Source organism: Dasypus novemcinctus, chromosome 7 (assembly GCF_030445035.2).
Source record: "Dasypus novemcinctus isolate mDasNov1 chromosome 7, mDasNov1.1.hap2, whole genome shotgun sequence".
NCBI classification, from domain to species: domain Eukaryota; kingdom Metazoa; phylum Chordata; class Mammalia; order Cingulata; family Dasypodidae; genus Dasypus; species Dasypus novemcinctus.
The window spans coordinates 135,409,626-135,430,614 of record NC_080679.1 but is presented as its reverse complement, the minus strand read 5'-3'; the positions used below and the strand labels follow the sequence as shown (position 1 = coordinate 135,430,614).

The following is a 20,989-nucleotide window of genomic DNA, read 5'->3' as shown; positions in this document are numbered from 1 at the left end:
AATGAGATCCTGATGAGAATGTGCGTAAGTGTAACCTCTGGAGCGACCTCCCGACTCACTTTGAAATCACAAGTGTTGGAGAGGATGTGGAGGAAAGGGAACCATCATCCACTAGGTTTTAAAGTCTGAGAGTCATTGATGGAATGATGGTGTCTTCTCCTCAGAGCCTCATGGAGCGGCAGTCCCACCCTTTCCAAGGGCTTGCCCAGCAACCGTGTTCTCAGCTCCACCCTCATCAAGCATCTGAGTGCTGGTCAAGCTCTAGACCTCACCTCCAAGAGCACTGGGGTGATGGTCAAACTCTCCACAATGTCTGGGGCACAGGCCCAGCCCCCTCAGAAGAGTTGGGTGGCAACCAAGCTCTCCTCCACCGACGGGGAATACGCCCCACCCTCTCTGAAGCCTGGGGCAGCTGACCTCCCCCTGACAACTAGAGGGAGGACCCACCTTCTCCAACTGCCAAAGCATACAAACCCTTTTCACACACATGGGTGGGGTCCCTCTCCTGGTCTAAGAGATGTCTGAAGTCCAGCCCTCAGCTTCCAAGATTCTGCCTTTGAAGCCATTTTTCCTCCAATCTCCCCTTTTTCTGTCCCTTTTTGTCCATGCTGGCAGTGGTCTGTTCCACAGATCTCACAGAACACTTGCTGGTTTCATATTTAGGAAATAGAGGTCCAAGCCATTAGGTAGACTTTCCACAAATCCTTCCTGGATAACTGCATTTCCAAGCCTGACTTACACTGAAGAGAATGGCTGCTTCCTTGTTCAGGTAATCTTCCCAAGGGGCTCTGTTTCCTGGGGATTCATTTTCTAGAAGCTTGCAATTTCCCAGACCATCAATGTCTGACTTCTTTTTGCTCAGGAGTTCAGTTTTCATCTTATCTTATCCTCTTCTGCTGCTATAAGCTGCCAGGAGAAGCCAGGCTGTGCTTTCCACATTTAGTTAGGAAATCACCTCAGCTCAATATCCAAGTTCATCACTTTCAAATTCTGCTTTCCATCTAACATCAGGAGTCAATTTTGCCAAACTCTCTGCCACTTTAAAGCAGCATCGCATTCCTTCCAGTTTGCAATGACAGTCGTCATTTCTAAGACCTCGTCAGAAGTATCTTTAGCATTCATACTTTCCCCAACAGTCTGTTCAAAGAGAGTCAGGCCTTTCTGTACAGTATCTCACAATTTTCCAGAAACTACCTCTTACCCATTTATAAAACTGTTCCAGCATTTTCGGTTTTTCCTAGCAGCATGCTCCTGATGCCCAGTACCAATTTCTGTTTTAGTTTCCTAAATGCCACCAGGAGTAATATACCAGAAATGGGTTGGCTTTTACAATGGGAATTTATTAAGTTAAAACCTTACAGTTCTGAGGTTGCAAAAATGTCCCAATTTCATCTCCAAATTCAGAGATGCTGTCTCATCAAGTTGCAGCTGAGGGCAGGCAGACGCATTGTGGCATCATCTAAAGATGCTTTCTCTCTGAGCTCAGCTGTGTGCGATCAGGCATCGGGCTCATCTCTTCCATTTCCTCCAGGCCTCGTCTCATTCAGCCTTTCCTGGGGACCCTTCTCCATGCCTCTGTGCTCCACTGATTCTAGCCTATGTGACCTCTCTCTGTCTCTGCAGTTTTTCTTCTGTGTCAGCTGCTTTTAGTCCTCCTTTTATAAAAGTCACCAGTAAGATGATTAAGACCTATCCTGGGTTACACAATCTAATCAAAGGCCCTTAGCAGAGTAATTTAATCAAGTGTTCCAACCTAAAATAGGTTTACATGCAAAGGAATGTATTAGCGCAAAGGGCATGACCTTTTCAGAGATCCACAAAAAGCTTTACACTGTCACAATTTACTATACTACACTACTTAAAGGACTACACTATTTGATTTCAAGACTTACTGTAAATCTACATAATAAAGATCTTCGTGGTTTTTATGAAGGACAGACAATTCACTGTAGTGGGTCATGTCTTATTTCTAAAAAAGATCCTATGGTAATTTAATGGAAAGAGGATAATCTTTTCAGAAAATGGTGCTGGGACTGTGGGATGTCCATATGGAAGAAAAAATAAACCTTGATTCACAGCATAGGAAGTATTTAATTCAAAAGGATAATAGATATAAGTATTAAAGTTAAAGCAATTAAAATTACTGAAGAAAATGCAAGATAAATTCCTCCAAGTCAAGGTTTTCTTTAATCGAACCAAGAGAGAAAAATTAATAGATTGCAAGTCTTCAAAAGTGAAAGCTTCTTGACATTTAAAATCATGATGAGATACTACTTCAAGCCATATATTATGAGGACAAGCAAAAATAAAAAAACCAAAACCAAAAATTGACCATACCAAATGCTTTTAAGGCTGCAGAGTAACAAGAACATTCATTAATTTCTGACAGGAAGGTGAACTGGGAGAGAAATTGTGGAAAAATTTTTTGTCGAGTTCTTATGAAATTACACATTCACAATATAACTCAGAAATCCCAATTTCTCAGAAATTTCTGATACTCACGGGAATCAGAAATATATATTCACACAAAACCAGTATCCAGATGTTTATACCATCTTTATTTACATTCTCCCCAAACTGGAAAGCACGAAGATGTCCTATAATAGGTGAACAAATAAAATGCGGTACTTCTAAACAATGGAATGCTAATCAGCAATTAAAAGGAGAAAACTATTGATTCTTGAAAGATCATGTATGAATTTTAAATGAATTTTACTAAAATGTGGTACCTCCATACAATGGAATGCTAATCAGCAATTAAAAGGACAAACTATTGATTCTTGAGAGAGCAGGTATGAATTTTAAATGAATTTTACTGAGTGAAAAAAGTCTTACCCAAAAGGCTCTCCATTGCATGATTGTATTCATATGGCATTCTTGAAAAGTCAAAACTATAGAGATGGAAAACAGATCATGAAAGACAGAGGAGGGATTGAAGACAGACTTAAGAAGAAATTTTAGAGTGATGGAACTATTCCATATGGTACTATGTTGTTGAATAAATGACTATATATTAATCAAAATCTAAAAAAAATTAGAAAATTGTCCCTATTTTCAGGTGATATGGTTATGTACAAAATCAAAGAATGTACAAGAAATCCTCTCTGGAAAAAAACAAGTGATTTCAGCAGTCATAATAGGATGTAAGATAAACATGCAAAAATCAATTGTATTTCTATATACTTGCAATGAACAAAAGGACACCAAAATTAAAAATACCATGTTAATTAAAACTGTAAATGTTACATCAAAAATGTGTATCTAACAAACTGTTTACAGGACTTGTATTCTGAAAACTCAAAACGTTGATCAAAAAAGTCAAAGAAGATCTAAATAAATAAAGAAAAATACTATTAGAAGACTAAAGATAGAAAAGATATCAATTCTTCCTAAAGTATATATAGATTTAATATAATTCCTATCAAAATTATACAAAGATTTTTATAGAGATAGTCAAAATTATTCTAAGTTTTATATGGAAAGCCAAAAAGACCTAGAATAGCTAAAAATCATTGTGAAAATGAATAATAAAGTGGTAATAATCAATCTATCCATTCTGAACACTCATTATATAGTTCCAGTAATCAAAACTATATGGTATTGGGAAGACATACGTATAGATCAATGAAACAGAAGAGATAACCCATATATAGACCTATTCAAATATGCGCAACTGATTTTTGAAAAATGTGCAAAAACAATTCAGTGAAAGAAGGAAAGCCACTTTAATCACTGATATTGGAGCAATTGGACATTCATAAGCCAAAAGCAAAATCAAACAAAGACCTTGACCTAAATCTTACAGCCCTATAAAAATAAACTCAAAATGGATCAGAATCTGAAAACATAAAGCTATAAGACTTTAGAAAGAAAATATGAGGAAATTTTTGAGATCTAGGGCTGGGCAAAGAATTCTTAGACTTGACATAACGTTAAAAGTATGATTCATAAAAGGAAAATTGGAGAAATTGGACCTCATCAAAAATAAAACCTTTGGCTCTGTGAAAGACTCAGTTAAGAGGACGAATGTACAAGTTACAGACTGGGAGAACATATTTGCAAGCTGCATATTTTACAATGGTACACATATGCAAAAAAGAAAAAAAATCAGAAGTAGGATGTTAGGGGACCCTGGGAAGGAATGTAGACTGTAACAAGTCAATCAAGATGTATTAAACGCTTATGACATAATCTCACTCAGGGTTTGAGAAAAATAAGAATGAGTTGATCTAAGTAACTTTAGAGTGTGGCATTTGAGCTTCCTACTCTAAGATTTAGGACAAAAAGAAATTACATAAATGCTGCACTCCCATTGGCAAATGTATTTCTCATATGGATCCAGGTTAGAAATTCTGAAACTACATTATTTGTATACTAGTGCTCAAAATTCAGTCAGTAAGTATGGATTAGAGTGGACTTACTGATATTCTATTCACAAACTACTGTGATTAGTAATCGAAGAAAATGTGGCTTTGGTATGGAGAAAGTGGCCATGGTGGCTGCTGGGGGTAGGGAGTGGGAGGAAGAGATGTGATGTGGGGCCATTTTCAGGACTTGGAGTTATCCTGGGTGATGCTGCAGGGACAGTTACCAGACATTGTACGTCCTCCCATGGCCCCCTGGGTGGACTGTGGGAGAGTGTGGGCTATGGTGTGGACCATTGACCATGAGGTGCAGCAATGCTCAGAGATGTATTCACCAAGTGCAATGAATGTCTCATGATGATGGAGATTGTTGTTATGGGGGGAGGAGTGGGGTGAGGGGGGTGGGAGGCATATGGGGACCTCATATTTTTTTAATGTAACATTAAAAAAAATTAAGACAAAAAAAATCAACTTCAAAAAAAAAATTCAGTCAGTAAATTTTAAGTATGAGAACCAGATTTCTACAAGTAACCAAGGGCAAGGAAGAATAAGATGAATCATTTGTTGTTAAGTTGTGGTTGTGTATATCAGAATTAACTTGTATTTATTTTAACATATGGTTATATATAGAGAGAAAGAGTCATGTATGCATATATTTTTATACATATATTTTTCCTAGCTGTCTATTGGGAGGCAACTTAGTCACAACAAGCATTAGCAGCACCCAGACCTTGATTTCTAAATACCATATTCCAATAAAAGTAATCAAGGCTTTTGTGGAAAAATGGCTGATTCTAGGGTTGAATCTAGGAATACTCAAAATGAGTCTGGAGCATCATCTGCCAAAAAGAAAGAAAGTGCTTTAAAGAGAAGGATACAAGTGCCAACCTATAAAAAAAATAACTCCCCAAATCCAAAGCTAAAACAATAAGAAACAAAAAAATAATATAGTTACAGACTAGTTACAGACTAGTTCCATGCAACATGGAAAATAAATATACAGGAGTCCATATTTATTTAAATAAATGGTCGAATAAATAGATGGAGAGAAGGGACTGATCTTCCTTACAGACCAATTCTATATAACAAATGCAAAAGAAATCAGAGAAATAGAAAATCACCTTTCAAATACCACAGTAATAAATGCTGCAGGCAAGATGCAGTGGTGAATTCTACATTTTGAGAGCAAAACTTTAAGGGAAAATAGGATATTTGCATAGCTTCTAGGCCCTAAAATTATTTTTTCATGATTCTAGTGGTCTTAACACATGTCCACAAATTATTTGAAACACCAGCTTTCAAGTGGTAGAGCCTTAATTCCTCTTCCCTTGAGATCTGCCTAAGTCTCAGGGACTTACTACTAATGAATAGAGTGTGGAAAAGAAATAGAAACAGTAATTTTACAGTGGAGAAAACTGGCAGACACTTCAGCCAGTGATCAAGGGTAACATGAGTGGCAAGAGATGCTGATGCCTTGTGCCAGATGAGAAAGGTTGTGATGGTTTGCATTTTGTGAATTCCACAAAAGATTATGTTCTTGAACTAATTCATTCCTGTGGGTGTAGGGCCCTTTGAGTGCATTAGATTCATTTAAGAGATCCTTGATTAGCTCACTTTCAATTAGATTGCTTTAGGGCTTTTGACTGGACTCTGTAAGTGAGGTGTGGCCCAGGTTGGATCACCACTCTCTTGTTGGGTCTTGTATATACTTAAAATATTCAGAAAGAAAGAAGAAACACAGAGAAAGGGAGCTCTGCCATTTTGATCCTTCCATGTGAGAGAGAGGACTCCAGGCTAACTTACAGCTGCAGAGAGACAGAGAAGCCCCTAGAGGTTCAAGGAGATGAGACCCAGGGAGAATTGTCTGATCACCCACAGCTGAGCTTGGGGAGAAAGTAGAGAGAGACTAGCAGACTTGCCATCTTGTCTTGCCACATGGCAGGAATCTAGGATCTTCTAGCAGCCAATGACTGCTGGAAAGCATTTCTAATAATGCCTTGATTTGGACATTTCTGAAGCCTTGGAACTGTAAGATTTTCCCGTAATAAAATTCCCTTTACAAAAGCCAATCCATTTCTGATATGTTTCTTTAGAAAGCCAAAACATGGGTACTACACCTCTGTAATTTTCTTTCCTAGAACCCATAACCTCAGACAATGCAAGAACAGTCATCAGGCAAACCCAAATTGAAGCAAATTCAACAATAAAACTGATACTTCAAACATGTCAAGATCACAGAAACTTAGATAAATGGACAAGGAAAAGCTGAGAAACTGTCATAGACTGGAGGACACTAAGGAGATATGGACAATTAAGTGCAATATATTACCCTGAATTAGACACTGGAAAAACTGGCAAAAATATGAATAAAACCTGTAGTTTAGTTAATAATATGCCATTGTTAAATTTCTTAGTTTTGATAAATTGGACTTCATCAAAATTAAACATTTCTGGTCTTGGAAGGAAAGATAGCTTTAAAAAGAAAAGTTTTCCTGACACTGAGAGAAAATATTTATTGATACATATATCTTACAAAGAATATAATTTTTTGAGATCAGTAATGAGAAAAAAATGTATGTATAATTTGACAAAATATTTGAACAGCAGTGAAGAGATGCAAATAAGCAAAAAAGCATATGAAGTGATGCTCAAAATCATCAATCATCAGGAAAGTCAAGTTGAAGCCACAATGACCACATCTACCAGAACAACTGAAATTGAAACTTCTGACAATACGAAGTGTCTAAGCTTGTGGAGGAATAGAAACTCTCATACACTGCTTTAGGAATGTAACATTGTGCAACTATGTCAGAAAAGATTTGGCAATTTCTCTAGTAACAGACAAAATATTCAGGCTTCCCCACCCATAAGCCCTCCTCAGAGTGGCAGCCTCATCCTTTCCAATGGTCCAGCTTTGGGTATATGCTGGGGTTCAGCACGTTGTGTTTTGTTTTGTTTTGTTTCTCTCTCTCTCTCTCTCTCTTTATTTTTTTTTAATGTTACATTCAAAAAATATAAGAAGTCCTCATATACACCCCATCCCCCTCACCCCACTCCTCCCACATCAACAACCTCTTTCATCATTGTGAGGCATTCATTGCATTTGGTGAATGCATTTTGGAGCACTGCTGCACCACATGAATAATGGTTTACATTATAGTTTACACTCTCCCCCAGTCCGTCCAGTGGGCCATGGCAGGACATACAATGTCCAGCACTTGTCCCTGCAGTACCACCTAGGACAACTCCAAATCCTGAAAATGCCCCCACATCATCTCTTTTCTTCCCTCTTCCTACCATTAGCAGGTACCGCGCCACTTTCTCCACATCACTGCTACAATTTCTTCCTTTACTAATCACAGTAGTTCCATAATAGAATATCAGTAAGTCCACTCTAATTCAACTCTATTCTTCCATCCTGTGGACCCTGGGATGGTGATGTCCACTCCACTTCTATATCAAGAGATGGCTTAGATTCTACATGGATGATGGATACAATTCTCCTGCTTGCAGTTGTAGGCACTTGGCTCCCTGGTGTGGTGATTGACCTTACTCACCTCCTTGTTAGCTGGTCAGGGTAAGTCCAATAAACCAGAGGGTAGGACTTGCAACTGTGCTGAGGCTCAGGACCTGGCTGTCACATGAACAGTCCAGAGATCCAGGTCTCCTGAGTATACACCAACCCCAACACCAATCATGGGTCCAGTAAAAATGACAGAAGAGACATGTGTAGAAAGGTCACATCTGAGTCCAACTCCATCACACTCAGGAACACAGACTCCAAAGTAGGGCCAACTGACATGGCGCTGAACTCCAGAGCCATCTACCATGACCATGGAACCTGTGGGTCTCTCTAGCCCTTAGGAGGACCAGCACCTGGGGTTGTATCTACTTTGGCTGTCTCTGAGACCCTGCTGAGGTGTGTGTAAGCGTGACCCCTCTGATGATCTCCTGACTCTTTTTTGGATGTTCATAGCCATATAAATTCATTTGTCCTTTCCAGCTCCCCCTTTTATTCAAGATCAAAAAGCAATTTTTAACACCTGATATTACATGTAGGCTGAGATATTCTGTTGGTATGAGTTGAACCTTTTATTCAAGGTCTTTTTCTAGTTATATCCTCAGCTGGTGCTTGGTAGTAATCCCTCAGCACTAGGGAGGCTCATCCCCGGGAGTCATGTCCTATGCTGGGGGAAGGTAATGCATTTACATGCTGAGCTTGGCTTAGAAAGTGGCCACATTTGACCAACATGGAGGCTTTCAGAAGGTGACTCTTAGGCACCCTGCAGCTCTAGGCCTAGTTCATATTTCAGGTGCATGGGCTCATAAGCATAGTCATCAGTATCAAGGGCTCATTGTTGGACCATCCTTCTTTATTGATCTTTGCCATTGCACTTGGGGGATTGTTGATATTCCATTGGGGAATGTGATAGAGCTCCCCTGGCTAAGATCTCAGCACTCCCTTAGATGTCATTTTTAACTATAACCACTATGAAAGTATCCAAACATTTTTATGTACCCTGTATACATGCCCTGGAGAACTCCCTCCCAACCATGTGCCCCCCATCAATAACAGCCCACACCAGTGTTCCTCCACTGCCATAGTTGAACCTGTCTGTGGTCCAAAATCCTCAACATTGTTGCAAGTATCTCTGAAAATGGTCCTTCAAGTAATGAAGTTTGATTGTCACTGTGGGCCCTGAGGGGAGGGGAAGAGAGGTATAGAATAGATGGAATCAGTGTAATTGTGGGGCAATGGAAGTGTTCCACAGATCATGCAATGATAGATATAGGACATGTTAAATTACACCAAAAATGTATAAAAGTCTATAGGCTAAAATGTAAAGCATAATGTAAACATGAGATAACTAAAAATTTAGAAAGTTGTATAGTTTAAAATATAAACCATAATGTAAACCCAAATGTAATCATGCTTGAAAGCTATTGTTTCGATATCTGTACATCAGCTGCAGCAAATATAATATGAACATGTAAAAAGATCATTGTTGGGGAAGGGACAAAGTATTTGATGTTGGATATGTGAGAGTACCATATATTCTATATGTGAATTACTGTAATCTAAAACTTTTGTGAAGACAAACTTAATAATTAAAAAAAAAGGATGTAGACACTGATGAAGAAATGAAAGAAATTGCCTTGCCACTGCACATACAGGGCAACACCTATTGCAGTGATGAAAGGCAAAATGTCAAAAACAAAGCTTTTTCATTTTTTCATTTTTTGATACCCCAATTTATTTTTACTTTAATTTTTCTAAATTAGTATGTATTCTATATCTAACCTTTAAACCCATCACTATATTTCACTTTACTATTAATGGAACCTGGCAATGTATTAGGCAGCATGTTGTGTTAAGAGGAAGCTTCCACTGGCTTTATACACACCTGTATTCAAGTTCCAAACTCAGTCCCTCTTTGGACTAAATAATGTAATCTCTCAGTCTCACTTCCTATGTCTATGAAATGGGCATAGAAGGGTGAATTATTAAGATCTTTTTTTTTAGTGTTGAATGATAAAATATATGTCCAATACCTAGCAAAATTCCCAATACTGTTAATTTCTCCTCCATCTTTCTTCTGGATTAAATATGGGAAATTGAGTCCATTTTTCCCTGAAACTCCAACCAGTTGGTGAACTAGCTCAACGTGCTCTGCAGTGAAGTATTCTGAGGCTGGCCACAGACCCAAATGGAAGAATCCCTGTCTGTGTGTTCAAGGGGTGGGGAAGCATGGCATGCATGCCTTAGATTCTCCATCCCTGGTCTAGACTGTTCAGTGAAAGCAGAGACTAGGGCTGATTTGAATGTTCCTCCTGCCACCAAGCACATTTCAGGGATTCATATTTGTTGGACCTTTAAATGAGTGAGCCAATGATTGGGTGAAATAAAATTTGGATGGATGGATGGATGGGTGGGGAAACAAACTCTTGTACACACTACTGTTTCCTCCTGCCTGCCTCTGACACACGCTGTTTTCTTGTTTGTGCTTGTAGATACTTGCCCTCATAAGTCCATTCTGACCATAACCCATATTCCCCCGAATGAACACTTCATTTAACAACCCTGGGCTGCATCTGCCCAGCATGGTCAGCCCAGGTACCTGCTTGAAGACCAAGGAAGCTAATCAGGGATGGCATGTTGGCAACAACGACCTGGACTCTGATGACGGTGAGGGTACCATTTCTTAAACTCTGCTACATTCTTGTTCTGTGTATATATTTTGATTTCAGGGATCTGCATGTGGGAGGGAAATGATTAAAGTTATCTCTAAACACAAAGGCTGAGCTCTATAGTAAAGTAGGTTGGGCCAATGGCAAGAAGTCTTTTTCTTAAGTGAGTTTGACTTAAATAACTTTGGCCCACTGATTTCTAAGACCTATTTCTGTTGGACTAGTAGTAACAGATGTGTTAGGGGGTCATTGTTAGAAATAAGACATCCTTGTCTCCTTCCCTGAAGTTTGTGATTCTTGGGCTATGTATTTAACAAACTCCCCAGTGACTTTGATATGTGACCAGATTTCAGTCCCTGGCTCAGGGTGGACACTAGAGTGTGGTTTATTTCATACCTACCATGATCTAAACCCCACATCCATGAAAGGAGAAGCTTCCTCCCTGGACAACGTGGCCTGGTCTGATGTCCTTATCCTAAACCCCTCAGATGGTATTAGGGATCAGGGTGAGATTTCTGGACTTGAAGCAGTCTTGGCCAGCATCCAAACCAGATGGTATCTCCCACTCTCTCCTCCCCCAGGAAGGTTTGAGGCTGGCTACCTCACCATGCTGATCTCTGCTCTTCACCTGTGACCTTCAGATTATGTTACACACCTGGATAGTTTATTGACATCCTGGAACCCGTATTTATGTGATAACTTTCTATTACTCAAGGGAGCTAGTGACTGCAGTTGCTTCAGTACAGATATTTCCCTTTGGATAATCTTCTTCCCCTCGGGACTCACTCATCCCTCTGCCTGCACACATGGCAGAGACCTACAGTGGCAGAAATGCACCCTCAGTGAGAATAGTTTTAAAATCCCTGGAAAGAAGCCATAATAAATTGCCTCCACCTCTGTCACAGTTCATTCAGGGAACTACTCTTGGTCAACTAGATGGTAAAAGGGCCCTATTTGGTATATGACTATGAGGAAGAACATCTGGTGCCCTCAAGGATCAGGAATGGAGCCAGGCACTCCAAGAAGGAACATATGGGAATGGGGCACTGCTAGGGTCAGAGACTGGGATGAGAAATGGAAACCTTCAAAACAGTAGAGTCTAGGACCATTGTTACCATGGCACTCGTGGTTGTGTGATGGCAGAAGTGAGTGGGCATCATCTGGCAAATGCAGATGAAACCCTGACAGCTATTGTGAGTCACGTAGGAGGGGAAGAAAAGACAGGGAACCTAGAGGTACCAACGTGGGGTGAGATATCAAGGCAAGTCCCAGAAGTTGCAGCCTAAGGTATTTTAAACTGATTAGGGGCATCTCAGTGGACCTACAGAAGTCAGTAAGGGAAATTATAGCAAGGTCTGTAGGAGGTGAAAAGACCCAGTCCTGGGTATCCATTTCTTGGGCTAATCTGCTAGTCTGAGAGGGACTTGAGGCATGAGGTTGGCCCTTAAATTAAGAGAAGCAGTCAGATATGGAAGCAGGGTGAAGAATCAGAATTAAGAATGTAGAATAAAGTCATTACTAATTTGTTTTCTGTCTACACGGTATATCTTTTCCCACACCCTTACTTTTTTTTAAACAATAAATATTTTATTTCTAAACTTATTAGATATATTCTTTTTTTGTAATAAAAATTTTATTTTAGAGAAGTTTTACATTTACAGAAAAATTACACCAAAAGTATAGAGAATTTCCATATAATCCACACCTTTACTTTTAACTCATTTGTATCAGTCGTTCCTGTAAATAGCGGTGGAAAATCGAATTATGTATTCCAGTAAAAAACAATGAGTTCTTAATTTTAATTCCATTCCTACAGGTGTGACTCCATTATAAATAGGACATTTTGAATATGTTATTTTTAGTTCAGGTGTGTGCAAGTGAATCAGGGTGTCTCTTGATCCTATTAAGAGAGAACTTATAAAGAGAAAGCCACAGCACAGACAGGAGCCAGAAGTTGAAATTTAATGGAACACAAAGAGAAGGGAGATGACATTGTCTTATGATGGAACAACCAAGGAAGTCCACAGATTGTCAGCACTGTCAGGTATACCAACTCCAGAGGAGGCCAGCCTTCTAGCCTCTGAAACTGTAGCCAATAAGTCGCTGTTGTTTAAGCCAGCCCATCATGTGGCATGTGGCATAGCAGCTGGGGAACTAACAGAGCTTTTGGTAGAGAGTGGGATGTTGTTACAAATACCTAAAAAGGTGGAAACAGCTTTGGAATTGGTTAATGGGTAGAAACTGGAAAAATTGTGAGGTGCTTGATAGAAAAAGCCTTGATTATTTTGAAGAGGCTATTGGTAGAAACTACTTGTTCCATAGAAGAATATCAGTAAGTTCACTCTAATCCATACTCTATTCCTCTATCCTGTGGGCCCTGGGATGGTTATGTCCTCTCCCCGCTCTATATCAAGAGGGGGCTTAGATTCTATTGAGACTAGTAGTGGAAGAAACTGTATCATCGATGTGGAGAAAGTGGCCACTGTAGTTGCTGAGGGCAAGGAGAGGGAAGAAGAAACGTGATGTGGGGCATTTTCAGGACTTGTAGTTGTCCTGAATGGTATTTCAGGATCAGATGCTGGACATTATATATCCTGCCATAACCCACTGAACGGGCTGGGGGAGAGTATAAACTACAATGTAAACTATTATCCATGCAGTGCAGCAGTTCTCCAAAATGTACTCATCAAATGCAATGAATGTACCACAATGATGAAAGAGGTTGTTGATGTGGGAGGAGTGGGGGGTGGGGAGTGGGGTATATGGGATCCTCTTATATATATATATTTTAAAGATTTATTTATTTATTTCTCTCCCCTCCCCCCCCCCCCGGTTGTCTGTTGTCTATCTATTTACTGCATCTTCTTTGTCCACTTCTGTTGTTGTCAGCAGCACAGGAATCTGTTTCTTTTTGTTGAGTCATCTTGTTGTGTCGCTCTCTGTGTGTGGGCACCATTCCTGGGCAGGCTGCACTTTCTTTCACACTGGGTGGCTCTCCTTATGGGGCGCACTCCTTGCTCGTGGGGCTCCCCCATGCGGGGGACACCCCCGCATGGCATGGCACTCCCTGCACGCATCAGCACCACACATGGGCCAGCTCCACATGGGTCAAGGAGGCCTGGGGTTTGAACCATGGACCTCCTATGTGGCAGACGGACGCCCTAACCACTGGGCCAAGTCCACTGCCCCTCTTATATTTTTTAATGTAACATTTTCTGTGATCTATGTATCTTCAAAAAATACAATTAAAAATAAATAAATAAATAATATATATATATTTTAAAAACATTTAAAAATATATCTGGTCTATTTGTCATTGTTGTTTCTGGTGATAAGCTAAATTCCTCTATCTTGACTGGAAGCAGAAGTCCCAAAGCACCAAATTTACACTATAATTCTTGATGTGTTTATGTGTCAAAACCTCAGCTAAACAGTCATGGAAATTTGTGCTCAGTATCCAAATATTAGCAGGAATCAGCATTTGCTCAGCATCTACTGCATTCCAGGCATGGATCTATCTAATTTCTAATTCTCATAGACAACCCTGTGATGCAAATGCTATTATCCTCATTTTGCTGAGGAGAAAACTGGGGCCTTCCAAGGTTATGAGACACAGCTGTAGTAAGAGTTAAGAAGCAGTTTATCTGAATCACTATATGCTTGAAATCAAATTGCCTGAGTGGTGAGAAAACAGCTTTCTGGACATCCTGTGTCCTGTGACACAGTGAGCCAACTCTAAACCAATTGCCAGCAGCCTCCCAACGGCCCATGTGAGATGGCGTCCAGGGGGGTCCAGCAACCCATCACTGCACAGGCCTTGCTGTGAAGACAGGCTGGAGAAACCCTCTCTTTAACATGCTGGAGAATTGACAGGGGCCCCACACAGACAGGAGCTCCCTCCCAGGCCCAGGAATGTTCAGGAAGGCCACATCCATGCAGCTGTCAGAGACCTGGCCTCCGTGGACCCCCTAGCATTCTGCCAGATAAAAGGCAGCTGCCAGCAGCCACCAGCACCATTGTGGATTGATTAGCTCCTGACAGCTAAAAGGCACGTTTGCACCTGAAAGGTCCCTGGGATGATTATAATCAGGGAAAATCCCTTCCCTTTCCCCTACCTTCTCTGTGAGCTGATTGTCTGCATGACAGTAGGCAGCATTCTCCAAGGAGAATGACAGATCCCTGCTCCACGAGCCCCAGACAATTTCAGACCACAGTAAGCAGCATCAGCTCAGTGGAAGAGAACACACCAGGCTGCTCCCAGGCCCAGCGTGGACTTCATTCAGGGAAAGACTTGGGAAGACTTGCCAGTGGGTCAGGCTTTCAGTTCAGTTCTACTTCTGAATTGTATATCTTAATGAAATAGGATAAAAGGGTTTGTCTTTTTCATCTTTTTCAGTGTTCATAAAGTTTAATGAGATGTTTATTTACTCATTCATTTATTCTGTAAATATTTACTGAGGTTCTGTGTCTTTTCTAAGCCCTGTGAGCAGCCCTGTGAACACAGAGGAAAAGATAAAACTAAGCCTCTGATCTGTGGAAACTCCCAGCTGAACGAGGCAGTAGAGCAGAAAATCAGCTGCATTTTGCAATGTTATCTAAGCCACATAGGAGGAGCATAATAGCAAAGAAGGAGAATTTGGGAAGGACACAGGGCTCCTCTAAGAAAACCATGGAAAGCTGCCACCAAGAGAAGACACTCGACCATGAAAGAAGGAAGGAATAATGAGCAAGATCAGGAGGAAATCAAGAAACAAATACCATTCACAACAGTAAATAAAAAAATCAAATACTTAGGAATAAATTTAACTAAAGAGGTAAAGAACTTATACAACGAGAATTATACAAGATTGTTCAAGGAAATCAAAGAAGACCTAAATAAATGGAAGACTATTCCTTGTTCATGGATAGGAAGACTGAACATTATTAAGATGTCTATCCTACCAAAACTGATCTACACATTCAATGCAATCCCAATAAAAATCAACGCAGCATTCTTTAAGGAACTAGAAAAACTAACTATGAAATTTATTTGGAAAGGAAAGAGACCCCGAATAGCCAAAGACATACTGAAAAAGAAAAACGAAATTGGAGGAATCACACTACCTGACTTCAAAACATACTATAAAGCTACGGTGGTGAAAACAGCATGGTATTGGCATAAAGAGAGACACATAGACCAATGGAATCGAATTGAAACCTCTGATATAGAACCTCACATATACAGCCACATAATATTCGATAAACCCACCAAACCCTCTCAATTGGGAGAGAGTGGCCTATTCAACAAATGGTGTCTGGAGAACTGGATAGCCATATGTAGAAGAATGAAAGAGGATTACCATCTCACACCTTATACAAAGATCAACTCAAGATGGATCAAAGACCTAAATATAAGAGCCAAGACCATAAAAACCTTAGAAAGCAGTGTAGGGAAACATCTACAGGACCTAGTAATAGGAAATGGATTTATGAATATCTCACCAAAAGCACGAGCAGCAAAAGAACTAATAGATAAATGGGACTTCCTCAAAATTAAAGCCTTCTGCACCTCAAAGGAGTTTGTCAAGAAAGTAAAAAGGGAGCCCACACAGTGGGAGAAAATATTTGGCAATCATATATCTGATAAGAAACTTATAACTTGCATATATAAAGAACTCCTATATCTTGAAAATAAAAAGATAAACAACCCATTTAAAAAATGGGAAAAAGACTTAAACAGACACTTCTCCGAAGAAGAAATACAAATGGCAAGAAAGCACATGAAAAAATGTTCCAAATCTCTAGCTATCAGGGAAATGCAAATCAAAACTACAATGAGATACCATCTTACACCCATAAGATTGGCAGCTATGAAAAAAACAGAAGAATACAAGTGCTGGAGAGGATGTGAAGGAAGGGGAACACTCATCCACTGCTGGTGGGAATGCAGAAGGATCCAACCATTCTGGAGGACAGTATGGCGGTTTCTCAAAAAACTAGCCATAGATTTGCCATATGACCCAGCAATACCACTACTGGGTATATACCCAGCAGAACTGAAAACAAGGACACAAACCGATATATGTACACCAATGTTCATAGCAGCATTGTTCACTATTGCCAAAAGTTGGAATCAACCCAAATGCCCATCAACAGATGAGTGGATCAATAAAATGTGGTATATACACACAATGGAATACTACTCGGCTGTAAGAACAAACACACTACAAACACATGTGATAACATGGATGAATCTTGAGAACCTTATGTTGAGTGAAGCAACCCAGACATTGAAGGACAAATACTACATGACCTCAATGATATGAAATAACCAAGCTGCCCTAGATAGCAAGAGACTGAACGATAGGCTTACAGGAAATCGGAGGGTGGAGGAAGGATATGAGCCGATGTCTGCAGGGGTGCAATTTAAGACGAGAGGGTGGTAAGTATGAACACAAAGAAGAGATAAAATGGGGGCAAGGGGTTACCTTTTGTTGGGGCTTTACGGGTTTGAGGGTGGCTGGGGAGGGACGGTTGGGTAACGGTGCCCAAAAGTGGGGGGAGGGAGGGGTAGCATACGAACACAGGAGAGGGACAGGAGGTGGTGGAGAGTAAAATGCCGAGAAAATCATAACAAAATATAATAAAGAGGGTTACCTGTTTAGAATGCTCGGAGGGGAGGGTCTGAAGCAGGACGGGCTCCTGGGGAATGTCTAAATGCTCATTCTGCCAGAGTGGGTGACACCATGGGGTAGAATCCCAAGTAGTGAGAGTGGGGGTGGACCCACATCCTGGGGAGGACTGATGCCACCAAATAGAGGGAACTCTATCCCTCGGGAGAAAGGGTGGCCCCCAGGGCATTGGGGCAGTTGAGCAGGTTAGGCCCTGAACACTATTCCATCTATCTCTGGAAGTGGCTCCTCAGGAAACGGAGGTTGGCTGTCACTGTGGGCACCAAGGTGGAAGGGAAAATGGACGCTAAATGTGTGGAACCAAAGTAAATGGGGGGCAAGAGAGGAGTTTCTTGAGAGTACACAAGGATGGATATAAAACATGTAATATTACACCATAACATATAGGAGATGATAGACTGATAATGTAAACCATAATGTAAAACATAGGATAACTAAAAATGTAAAGAACTGTGTATCCTAAAGTATGCACCATAATGTAAGCACAGATATTACCTTGTTAGAAAGCTAATGTCTCAGACTCTGTACATCACTTTAAGTAAATATGATGTGAATAGGGTGTAAGAGTATCGCTGTGGAAGGGAAAAGGTTTTGTGATGGATGTATGGGAGTGCTGTATATTGTATATATGCATTGCTGTGGTCTAGGACTCCTATGAAGAAATGCTGAATAATTAGGGGGGGGGAAAAAAAAAAAAAGTATAGGATGTGGAAATTTTTTCAAGTCAACGTTCTTTATCTAAGTTCTTTATTTAACTTTATCCAAGTTCTTTATCTATCCTTTAAACCCATCGCTATATGCCATTCCCTAGTAAGGGACCATGACATTATATTGGGCCTCAAATTTCGGGGAGTTCTGGATCACAGAGTGTTTCAACAATGGCAAAGGAGGAAAACTGGTATGGGATACCAATGACAGGTGATATATGGCTGACAGGGAGCTATACAGAACATATGTCCAGGGTGCATGGTAATGATTGGATATACTCATGGTGGCAACAATTGGAAACCACAGCAGGGGGGGGTACTGGGTTCCTGGCCAGTGGTGCTCTGTCGTGGTCCCTAGGGGAGCAGCAACAGTCTCCCAGGTACAGCGGCGGGGACCGGGAGGGAGTGAGGGTTCAACGGTGAGCCCCTGATGCTAATGACTATGCTTGTGAGCTGATAAACCTAAAATAAGAACAAGGCCTAGAGCAACATTGTGCCTGGGAATTTCCTCCTGTCAGCCTTCATGTTACTCAAATGTGGCCAGTCTCGAAGCCAAACTCAGCATGTAAATGCAATGCCTTCCCTCCAGCGTGGGACATGACACCCGGGGATGAGCCTCCCTGGCAACGAGGGACCATTATCAAATACCAACTGATGATGCAACTGGAAAAGGACCTTATACGGAAGGTTCAATGCGGATCAGCAGAATATCCATGTCTACATAAAATACCATGACTTTAAAATGCTGTTTGACCTAAAGTAAGGGGGAAATGGAAAGGAGAAATGAGTTTATATGGCTACGAGTTTCTAAAAAAGAGTCTGGAGGCTGGCAGAAGGATTGCCCTCATGCACAACTGAGCAGAGTCAGAGAGACAGATAAAGCAGATACAACCCCCAGATAATGGTTCCTTTGAAGGCTAAAGAGACCCATGAGAGTTATGGTCATGGCCGATGGGGTTAACTATCAGGGCAGATGGCCCCTCTTTGGAAATGGTGTGTATGTGTGATGAATCTGGACTCAGATGGGATCTCCCTTCATAAGTCTTTCATGCTAATGTACCGGAGGTGCAGTTAACGTTGGGGTTTAAGATATATTTAGGGGATTTGAATCTCTGGACCGACAATGTGATAGCCAGGTCCTGAGCCTCAACAGACTCCAGCACCTACAATCTGATTTATTGGACTTACCACACTCAGCTAAGATGGAGTTGAAGAAGGACAATCACCACACCGTGGAGCCTAGAGTGATTACAACTGAAAATGGGAGGACTGCATCCAGCATCCATGTGGAATCTGAGCCTCCTCTTGACATAGAGGTGCAATGGACACAACCAATCCAATGTCCACATAGAAGAGGTGGCATGGAATTGGGAAAAGTGGACATGGTGGACGATGGGTATGGGGAAGGGCAGGAGGAGATGAGAGATGGAGGCGTCTTTGGGACATGGAGCTGCCCTGGATGGTGCCTCAGAGGTAATCACCGGACATTGTAAATCCTCACAGGGCCCCCTGGATGGAATGGAGGAGAGTGGGGGCCATGATGTGGACCATTGTCTATAAGGTGCAGAGGTGCCCAAAGATGTACTTACCAAATCCAATGGATGTGTCATGATGATGGGAACGAGTGTTGTTGGGGGGGGAGAGGGGGGGTGGGGGGGGTGGGGATGAATGGGACCTCACATATATATTTTTAATGTAACATTATTACAAAGTCAATAAAAAAAAATTAATTTAAAAAAAAAAAAAAAAAAAAGAAAGAAGGAAGGAATCAGAGTTAAGGCGATAAAGGAACGAGGCACAATCAGTAGGATATACCAAGGCCCAGATGTCTCCCAAGGTTGTGGTATGTGCATGTATAGGGGAAACTTTCATGCCCACCCCCCTTTCCATCTTTATCATCATCATCATCACCACCACCATCATCATCATAATCATGATCACCATCTTTATAATCATCACCATCATCATCATCATCACCATCATCTTCAGCAGCAGCAGTAATATCCTCATCTTCCTCTCTTTATGGAGGACCAATTTCTGGATGTTCTCAGCTGGGCACAATGTAATTCATTCAGAATGGAAACCACAAGCCATTATAGCTACTATGTGTCCAGGGTACATCCAGGAGTTCCTGCAGAGATACAACTCCCATTGGTTTCATTACTTACTTTTCATTTAGGATATTGTTTTTCTGGCTTACATAAAATGAATGTATTTATAGGCAGAAGGGAGAAATCCTCTTGTTCCTTTTGGGTACAGTAATCCATTCTATAACATTCCACCAGACCATCACATTTCCACAGTGTGAGCAGAATATTGGCACCCTTCTCTCCTGAAGACTCCAGGACCTAATCCCTGGAACCTTAAAATAGTACCTTATAAGCAAAATGTGTCTTTGCAGATGTGATTAAGTTAATGATATTGACAGAGAGAGAGATTCCTCTGGATTATCCAGGTGGTCCCCATGTGGAAACATAGGTGTCCTTATAAGGAAGAAGCAGGGCAATATTTGACATGGAAGAGAGAGGCAATGGGAGGATCTCATCAGAGGGAGGCATTGGAAGATGCAACAGTGCAGAGGAGCCATGAGCAGAGAAGAACAAGTGGCCACCAGATGCTGAAAAAGACAAGGAATGCAGCTTTAAATGCTGGAAAATGGACTCCCCCTTAGAGTATCTAGAGGAGTTTAGCCCTGCCAACACCTTAGTTCCAGCCCAGTCAAACTGATTTCCTACTTCTGGCCTCCAAAGCTATGAAAGAATAAATGTGTGTTGGCTTAAATCACCAAGTGTATGGTGATTTGTCACAGCAGCCACAGGAAACTAATACACTCACAAAGGCAAGGAACTCATTGCCTCATGGAACCTCTCCTGATGAGAAAATTTCCCTCCTCTGACTGACATCCATTTGTCCCAGTTCTGTCCTTTGGCATCACAATGAACATTTGCTTTTTTATTCCCTCACATGAGAGTCTGGGAGGTATCGCTGGATTCTTTTCAACAGCAATTTATCAAATGCCAACTATTTGCCAGGAACTCTGCTAGGTGATGACAGGTAT

At 40.9% G+C, this 20,989-nt stretch overlaps 1 protein-coding gene across 1 annotated transcript in view; it reads right to left on the bottom strand.

Moving 5' to 3' along the window:
- LOC139439270 (collagen alpha-1(I) chain-like) overlaps nt 1-20,989 on the bottom strand; it is a 123,000-nt gene that overhangs the window by 101,563 nt on the left and 448 nt on the right. Inside the window, exon 2 of the mRNA XM_071215996.1 lies at nt 19,810-19,949. Within this exon, the coding sequence (XP_071072097.1) occupies nt 19,810-19,949 (140 nt within the window). The remainder of the gene's footprint in view (nt 1-19,809; nt 19,950-20,989) is intronic.